Source organism: Physella acuta, unplaced genomic scaffold (assembly GCF_028476545.2).
Source record: "Physella acuta isolate Inbredline_101_S28 unplaced genomic scaffold, ASM2847654v3 ptg000163l, whole genome shotgun sequence".
NCBI classification, from domain to species: domain Eukaryota; kingdom Metazoa; phylum Mollusca; class Gastropoda; family Physidae; genus Physella; species Physella acuta.
Genome location: NW_026731682.1, coordinates 161,524 through 171,502, shown reverse-complemented (window position 1 = coordinate 171,502; position 9,979 = coordinate 161,524). Strand labels below are relative to the sequence as shown.

The 9,979-nt window shown below is 33.3% G+C and overlaps 1 protein-coding gene across 4 annotated transcripts; it reads right to left on the bottom strand.

Moving 5' to 3' along the window:
* LOC131935896 (ADP-ribosylation factor-like protein 6) lies at positions 1 to 9,876 on the bottom strand. Of its 4 annotated transcripts, XM_059292635.1 has the most exons (3): positions 9,741 to 9,876; positions 9,216 to 9,254; positions 1 to 1,406 (listed from the first exon to the last, which is right to left on the bottom strand). In XM_059292635.1, the coding sequence occupies exon 3, from the start codon at positions 1,289 to 1,291 to the stop codon at positions 719 to 721; it is 573 nt and encodes a 190-aa protein (XP_059148618.1). In that variant the 5' UTR covers positions 1,292 to 1,406; positions 9,216 to 9,254; positions 9,741 to 9,876; the 3' UTR covers positions 1 to 718. The 4 variants fall into 4 exon arrangements, with proteins under 4 accessions (XP_059148618.1, XP_059148616.1, XP_059148617.1 ...); XM_059292633.1 differs by lacking the exon at positions 9,216 to 9,254; XM_059292634.1 differs by lacking the exon at positions 9,216 to 9,254 and having other exon boundaries at positions 9,814 to 9,876.
* Between the last annotated feature and the right edge of the window lie 103 nt (positions 9,877 to 9,979).

Genomic DNA, 9,979 nt, shown 5'->3' with positions numbered 1-9,979 from the left:
AGTGTAATCAAAAAGGTTTATTATGATGTTAGTTCAATTATAGGCACAAGATCTACACAGTTGAAAAATATTTTAAACGAAAGAAGCAAAACATAAATGTCTTTAGAAAATAAAAAATTGTATGCTGTTTCTAAGGATTTTTAAAAAAAATGACTTATTTACAAAGTGAAATCAGATTTCACCTAACAGTGCATTTGAGGCTGACATAGTAAGATTTACTAACACAGCATTTGAGGCTGACATAGTAAGATTTACTAACACAGCATTTCAGGCTGATATGGTAAGATTTACTAACACAGCATTTGAGGCTGATATGGTAAGATTGAGGATTAAAAAGGGGGGGAAAATGCTATAAATCTTGTCACCACTTATCAGACTGGTTCAACCAAATGTATTTAAATGTTATGTAAGCTATAAACAATAAGCTGAAATACATTTGAAAGATGACCAAGATTTATATGTTTATTGTGATTACATCATCAAAACTTGAAACCATAAATCCATAATGTAGCTTTACTATATGAATCCTTCTCTAAAGGATATTCCTACACATATTCATGTCACTAGCAGATGTTGGTAAACAATGGCCTAGTGTGCCATTTCTATAGGATCAAAACAACAGTTTACACAATATATTCACAATTAAAATTTGACAAAGACTTTCATCTACTTGGTGATGTTAAAGTGAATTATTTAGTGGTTGCAAATTCCAAACTAATTATTTCTTTTTTTTCAGTAAAACATCTTTTAACTGGTCAGTAAGCCAATCAACACCTTCATGCAGGCCATCACCATTCAATGCATTGCTAGCACATATATGCCAAGGTTTGTCTCGAATTGTTTCCAGTCCCATCAGATGAGAGCACTTGACACTTGACACTGAATCTCTAGCATCCATTTTGTTTGCAAAAAAAAGAATTGGAATTCTTCTATTTTTAAGCTCAGGATTCTGAAGAAGAAGGTCAAGCTCATCTTTAGCAACCACCATGCGTAATTTATCACTGCTGTCTATGACGAAGATGATACCATCACATTCTTTATAGTATTGTTCCCAAAGGTTACGATAGCGACCCTGGCCTGACATATCAAAAGCTGTAAAAGCTAAAGACTTGGACCTAAATCTTTCTACATTAAAACCAACAGTAGGAACAATGTCATGATTTTTTGCTTCAGGTGGTTTAAAGTGATTTATGATGGTTGTTTTACCACTGTTGTCTAACCCAACTACCATTACATTGACCTCCTTCTTTTTGACCCCCAACCATTGTGCCAAGGCATCAAAAAATCCCATTGTTTCAAGTAGCTAAATGAGTTCCCAGATCTGCAGTTCTCTGTGAGTTCTTGAGTCAACTCTCATATATGGGCCGGAATTTACCAGCTTAGCAAGTAGAAATTGAAGTCATATTCTGAAGAAAAGAAGAGAAAAAAGCTTTCATAATTAAATCAACAACAATTATTCTCATCAACGTTGTAATGGCTATTATCACACAAAGATTGTAAGTGTACAAAGTTTAATAATGTAAACAAGAATTTCCTGAAACTTCAACATTGGCTAATAAAATAACTACAAAATAAACAAGGAATAATGTCTGAATAATTTATTTCATGACAGTAAAATATCCAGCATTATAACTCAAACTATCTATCATAATAGCACGGATGTGTAAATCAATTTTTTGCATGATAACAATACTTGATATATATATATATATATATATATATATATATATATATATATATATATATATATATATATATATATATATATATATATATATATATATATAAATAAATGAAAGTGTGTGGGTTTATTTGTCTTTATGCATTACTACACCTTTCATCTGACCGCCATGAAACTTTGGGAAGTTATTGAGAATACGAGAATACTCCTGGGGATGTTTCTGCAGGCAAAACAATTTCAATTTCACAGGGTGCGATGCGATTGATCTCTATACACAGTGTATAAAAAATAAAAGTCGGATGCGGTTTGACACCATGAATCAGAGTGCCATGAAAATTTGAGAAGTTAATGAGAAAACACCCAGATTGACAATTCTTCTTACGGGCGGGAACCGGGAGGGTGTGATTTTTTTCAATACACCGTTTGGCGTCCAGAGTGGCTATCTTAGCACTTGGTATCCGTTAATCGGACGTCCTGCATAGCGGGTAAGGGGTACTACTATATTCAGCGATAAAACTGCATCAGATGCAGCCACCAGCGCCGTGGCAATTGCGTAACCCGAGGTGCCCCGAACTCCCCCCACCCATGAGCACAAGGAACCTACTCTTATTTTTTAAAAAGGCTTAAAAAAAGACATGATGGGCAACAATAATCGTTAACTATATTGAATCAGGTGCATTCTCCAGCACCCCGTGTTCACACATGAGCACTATGCCACTTAAATATGCTTTAAAAAGAGTGCGATGGACTATGGATAAAATGTGTTGCTATAGTCGCTCACTAAATCATATCAGGCACATCCTCTGGCATCCCATTCAAAACACTTAATTTTGGGGAATTAAAACTAGTGTTTTTAATAAACCCAGAATTTGAAAATTCATACAAAATTAGTTTGAAGATATGCACTTAAAATTTTTAGCCGAGCACACCAAAATATGGTAGAAGATTATGAATTCATTGTTTAGTGGGCTTAAAATATAATATTGTATGAATGGTGGAAAACCTACGAAGGAGTTTTCAAGATGGCAGCCATTGTCATAGTTACCACGATTTTTCCTTCAATTTTTACTTTCTTGTATACGAAGCATAGAGATAGTATTGTAATCATGCAAAAAAAAAAAATCGAGAACATTTTACACCTCCCTGAGTCAGAAAAAAATAGTTTTGCAATCTTGTCTGTGTGTGTGTGTTTATGTGTGTGTGTGTGTGTGTGTGTCTGTAAACACAATAACATGAGTACCGTTACAGATAGGTTGATGAAATTTCATATATAAGTATTATATCAAATTTGTAGATCTGTGTCAACTTTTGAGCGATTTCTTCAGATAACCGGAAGTGGAACTTTTTCTACTTTCAATTTTTCAAAAGCATATAACTTGAGTGCTATTTTAGATAGATAAATGAAATTTCAAATGTAAGTAAAAGATCTAATTCTCTGTCTTCTATCAAATTTTGAGTCATTTCCGTTGACCGGAAGTAGTAATTTATGCTATTTCCGATTTCTCAAAAATTGCATATGAATTTATAAAGTACTACTAATATTAGTATTATTATATACTATTTTGCTTGGCGTTTGCTTGGTGTGCAATTATTTTTTCAATGAGATTCTATTCTATTTTTAAAAGTTTAAGTAATTAAAAATCATGTCTATATCTCGAGTTGCTATCCCCATAGTGTTATATAAGAATATTCGAGAAAGTTTAGGGGAGATAACTCCCGGTTTATTTTTATGGAAACGCATATGCGGATGTACCTTAAAAAAGCTGTAAAGAAATAATTGTTTTCTAACGAGTATTAAAAGTCATTTTTACCGGCGCCTACCCCCTTAAACACAAAGATGAAATTAAGTTGTCCCTAGACCTTTGGGTAGAATTTAATGAAAAATTTAGGAAGGAAAAGAAGCAGCTATATTAGAACTGCAAAATAGGATTAACCAGATACTTCAGGGAAAGGAGATTATATATCTGGGCATTTATGTCCAAGCTGAAAATTGGTGAAAAAAATAAATCTTGGAAACATTGCCAAGTTTTAAAAACTCTGCAGTGTAGCAGATTCCTTTGAAGGTAAAAATTAATGAAATTTTAAAGAGAAGATTACTGAGTATCTCAAATCAATTGCAAACAAACTCCAGAAGAATAAGAAAAAGAACCCCAGCATGACTTTCCTGAGCTGGGAGAACAATCCATGGAGTAGCCAGCATCACAAAAGAATTCTTGAATTTGCAGAATGATTCATAAACATGAAACTTGTTTAGTTAAAAAATTGCTCACATTGCATATACGTTTTGAGTTTTAGTTCCATTTGTGTCCATATTTCTCTATGAGTATGGAATTTCAACTCTTGTTTTCGAATAAAAGAAATAGATAAATTAGATTTTGAGGATGGCCTGAATGCCTACAGAGAGAAAAATTCTCAGTCAATGCATCAAGCAGCATCCCTATATCATTGGTCAAAGTCAATGCATCAAGCAACATCCCTATAACATTGGTCAAAGTCAAGCAGCATCCCTATAACATTGGTCAAAGTCAATGCATCAAGCAACATCCCTATAACATTAGCCAAAGTCAATGCATCAAGCAGCATCCCTATAACATTAGCCAAAGTCAATGCATCAAGCAGCATCCCTATATCATTAGTCAAAGTCAATGCATCAAGCAACATCCCTATAACATTGGCCAAAGTCAAGCAACATCCCTATAACATTGGTCAAAGTCAATGCATCAAGCAGCATCCCTATAACATTAGCCAAAGTCAAGCAGCATCCCTATAACATTGGCCAAAGTCAATGCATCAAGCAACATCCCTATAACATTGGCCAAAGTCAATGCATCAAGCAGCATCCCTATAACATTAGCCAAAGTCAAGCAACATCCCTATATCATTAGTCAAAGTCAATGCATCAAGCAACATCCCTATAACATTGGTCAAAGTCAATGCATCAAGCAGCATCCCTATAACATTAGCCAAAGTCAAGCAGCATCCCTATAACATTGGCCAAAGTCAATGCATCAAGCAACATCCCTATAACATTGGCCAAAGTCAATGCATCAAGCAGCATCCCTATAACATTAGCCAAAGTCAAGCAGCATCCCTATATCATTAGTCAAAGTCAATGCATCAAGCAACATCCCTATAACATTGGCCAAAGTCAAGCAACATCCCTATAACATTGGACAAAGTCAATGCATCAAGCAGCATCCCTATAAAATTAGCCAAAGTCAAGCAGCATCCCTATATCATTGGTCAAAGTCAATGCATCAAGCAACATCCCTATAACATTGGTCAAAGTCAAGCAGCATCCCTATAACATTGGCCAAAGTCAATGCATCAAGCAACATCCCTATAACATTGGCCAAAGTCAATGCATCAAGCAGCATCCCTATAACATTGGCCAAAGTCAAGCAACATCCCTATAACATTGGCAAAAGTCAATGCATCAAACAGCATCCCTATAACATTGAGTCAATGCATCAAGCAACATCCCTATATCATTGACAAATGAAGCCCTAGAAAAATTTGAAGATTGCCAGCATTGTTGAAAAGCAAGGTGACACACAAGCAGAAATAAAACTAACGACAGAGGCAAGAGCAGCTTTTGACCAAATAAACATTGTTTAACGATTTATCTCTTGGAATAAAAATCTTTGTCTTCAATACAACAGTAAAGTTTGTTTTACTCTTTGGAACTGAGTCACGGAGAACAACTGCCACAATTAAGAAGAAAATACTTGTATAAACTTACCCTCAGAAAGATTTTTTGAATTTACTGCCCTTATAGCATCAGCAAAGATGTACAGTGGCAGTTGACAAATCAACTACCAGTTGTGCTTTGAGAAAGAGATCCTGTAGCAAACATGGAGATCGATTGGCCCCACACTCACGCACTGGCAGGCATAGGCCGGGGGGGGGGGGGGGGCGCCACAAAATGACTATGATTTTACTTTAAAACTTAATTTTTGATAATCTGGAACACAATAGGCCAAGGGAAAGTTGGTAATGAGCAATTTTTGTTATGTGCTCACTACTCTGATAATGACATAAGGAATGGAAGATTTCTTGCAGTTTTTAAGTAAAACTGATCTAACAGGCAAAGGACTTGCAAATGTTTTGATGGAGACTCTTGCAAATTTACACATAGATGGGAATTTTATGATTGGTCAAGGATATGATGGAGCCACAGCAATGAGTGGTCGACTTCATGGGGCGCAACAATATGTTGCTGAGAAATTTGTTTTGGCTATTCACGTGCATCTCACAGTCTAAATCTAGCACTTTCTGATGCCTAAGAACTACCAGCTGTGAGAAGCTGTATGGGAATTCTTAATAGCACATAAAACATTTTAACAAACCAAAACGACAATCTTTGCTAGCAAATTCAATAGAAAAATTGACATTTAAAACTTCAGCGACTTAAACAATGGCATGCAACAAGATGGGTTGAATGAGTCTGTCAACATTTTTGTAAAAACTTTTTTTTAAAACTGTGTCATCAATAAAGGCATTGAGAAATAGAAACTATAATGGCTCCACTTTATTACTGGTGGAAATGTACAGCAAAATTCCCAACAAGCGCTTTTAATGTGCAACGTAAAAATATTTCCAACAGTATATAAACTGCAGAAAATAATTGTAACACAGCATGTTGTCAGTGAATGCTCTTTTTCCACTCTGAGATGGCTAAAAATTTACTTGTGAAATTATACTTGCATGGATAGACTAAATGGTTTGGCATTATTAAATATTCATCAAGAATTACAGTTTTAGCGCATGAGATTCTTGATAAATTAGCAAAGAGACCAAGAAGACATGATTGCAGCTGAGTAAGTTTAAATGTACTTTTATCTGTTTGTTGTCTTATAGTATTTATATTGCGTTTTCTGAATATTTTTTTTAAAATGTTGTTCAATGATTGCATATTGTAAGACAATAGCTTGTATTAAAATAAAGGGTTTCTGTGTTGGTCTGAGGCGCCCTCAAATTTCTATTGACACCAGCCACCAATACTTTACACTCATGCACACAAACACGTGTGTACTCATATGTATATATATATATATATATATATATATATATATATATATATACATATATATACTAACTGCATACCCGTGCTCCGCTATGGTAAATCTTCTTTAAATGTACCAACTTGGGAATAGAACAAAACTAAAAACAAACACAACGCAAATACAAACACAACACAAACACAGAAGAAAACACAAACACAAAAGAAAACACAAACACAACGCAAATGCAAACAAACATAAAAAAAAAACACAAACGCAACACTTAAGAAAAACAAACACAAACACAAATGCAAACGTAAACACATAGTGCTCACAGTCTAGTCCGGGCACTAAATCGCACCCAGCCGGTGCGCCGGTGGAATCGCCTGATTTAACTTAGTAAACTACTATAATACCCCAACTTATCCATAAAATAAACAAAAGGCAATATTTAAAATATCAGGAAGACCTGGTGACATGATTTGGAAGGAGACACCTAGATTGGATATACCTCGGGACATTTGGAGAGAGATGTCTGGAAAGCTTCCATGAGGAGAGAAAGGCTAACCTAAACTTTAAATTTAGTGAGCATTGCTACTACAACTATTATTAAACTAATATAATAAAAATATAAAAAACATTAATAATTATTTTAAAAAATATTATACATTATTTGGTTTGACCTACTTTCAATTTGATTGTTTATATCAACCCTTGTTTCAAAAGCGCTTATGAGGGTTAAGAATAATAGTTTGATAGCAGTCAGCTAAATAAAGCAGCTAGATCAGCCAGTTTATAATGTATTCAGTTAATTAGAATCTATTTTCACATGCATATTATTTAATTACTTTCTTAATTTTCAAGAGAACAATGCATGTGAAAGTAGGTCGTAAATTGCGCGTGTTTCATGGTGAAGAAATTGAAGTGGGTGAACGCCTTGAGAACTAGATTTATATTAACAAGTAGTAATACCTCTTAGCCTCAATCCATGTAGAACAAAATTAAAATCAATTCTTGTGTGTAAACAAATGTTCATGTGATGATGACCATGAAATTATATGTTTTTAAAACATTGTGACCCCATTAAAAAATAGGCAAAAGGCTGATTTCACTTCATTTCACTGTACATGTGTGTTTACATATCAGTGCTACGCATGAACCGGTAAATGTTCATTGTTTGTTAGTCTTAGGCCTTAGACTGTTATGCCTATGCTACCATCTGTTAAGAATATGGTAGTATGGGATTAACTGATGCATAGACATATGATTATTCTGTCTCAAGTTTACAATAATTAGTTTGGAATTAACGGATGCATATACATATGATTATTCTGTCTCAAGTTTACAATAGTTAGTTTCAATTTTTAAATTAATTTTAAAAAAATAACCAAAGGTCTTGATGTAGACCTATATGTAATAATCCTATAGACAATAGTCAGAATCAATTTAAAATTTTGATTTGATATTATTAAATAGATTTTTTAAAAAGATTACAGATATGCCTTACTTAAAGCCTAGATCTGTACATATTATGTTAATAATAAGTAAAAATCTTACAGTTAATCTTTGAAAAACAAAACTGGACTTAGTAGATCTAGTCTTTAGCTTAATTTTTCAGAGTTTCTATGATTGCAACCCTTTCATAATAATTAGCCTATCTATTTGAAAAAAAATAAAAAACCAATATCACAAAGAAATAAACCGGGAGTGATCTCCCCTAAACTTTCTCGAATATTCTTATATAAAATAACGGGATGGGAACTCGGGCTATAGACATGATTTTTAATCCATTTTAAATACTTAAAGTTTTAAAAATAGAATAAAATCTCGTAGACAAATTAATTGCACACCAAGTGAACGCGAAATAAAAAAGCGCATAATAGTGCGCAATATTATTAGTACTTTTAAAATTTACATTAGTTTTTTGAGAAATCGGAAGTAGCGTAAATTACTACTTCCGGTCAACGGAAATTACTCAAAATTTAACAGAAGGTAGAGAATTAGATCTTTTACTTACATGTGAAATTTCATTTATCTATCTGAAATAGTACTCAAGTTATAAGCTTTTGAAAAATTCAAAGTAGAAAAAGTACCACTTCCGGTTATCGGAAATCGCTCAAAAGTTGGTACGGATCTACGATTTTGATAAAATACTTATATATGAAATTTCATCAACCTAGCAGTAACGGTACTCAAGTTATCGTGTTTACACACGGACACACAGACAGACACACACACACACAGACACACAGACATACGGACAAGATTGCAAAATTATGTTTTTCCGTATCAGTGAGGTGTAAAACGTCGAGATTTGTAAAAATCTCGATTTTTTTTTTTTGCACGATTACAATACTTTCTCTATACTACGTATATACGAGAAAGTAAAAAACTAACAAACAAATTTAATACAGTAATTTAAAAACAGGTAGGCCTACATTAATGAAATAAAACTTTTAAACATTTTTGTAACTTTCAAAACATAAATCCTCATAAAAATGTGAATTAATTACTAAAATTTAATGAGTCACCCTTTTTCAACATTACTAGCCTCAGCCAATTTTACGTACCTAAAACAATAGATTACCTAAAATGACTAAACAAATAATATAATAGTGCCTAATAATTATTTATTAGGGTTATTAATATTAATATTATTTTGATATTATTATGCATGGCCATGGGCTATGGGGTTGTCCATAAATTATTTATGTCACACTCCTAGGGGGGAGGGGGTCTGTAATTTTGTGACGGTGTGTGATGAGGGGGAGAGGGGGTTCAGATGGTGCGACGTAACACTTTTGCATTATAAAAAAGCAATGTTAGAAAACGAATTTTAGACGTCATTTCTCGTTTTGTGAAAACTGTTTTAATAAATTTTGTAATAGGAATTGATTAAAATTAAAATACTAAGACTTAGGCTAAGCCCTAAGCCTATATTTAACTAATAACTATATATTAATACTCAGAGTTCAGACAAGATTTTAGAAAAATATCGATGTTTTTATTATTTTTACTTTAAGAAGGTAGTAATATGTATTATTATGTATGCATACTTTATGATGGGTTATAAATTAGGTTTGCGGTTGATTTAATAATAAATAATTAGATATGCATTTAACATTTCACCAATTGATTAAAGTCTGATCATCATCCTTGGCGTCGTACGCAACCACCGTCACTTGGGGAAATATTTCCCAGGATTCTTCCACAATAAAGTTGGCTTAGAAATAATATTTATAACTTAAATATAAAAAGGTAATCAAGTTTGAAAATGTATTAACTGTTTGCATTT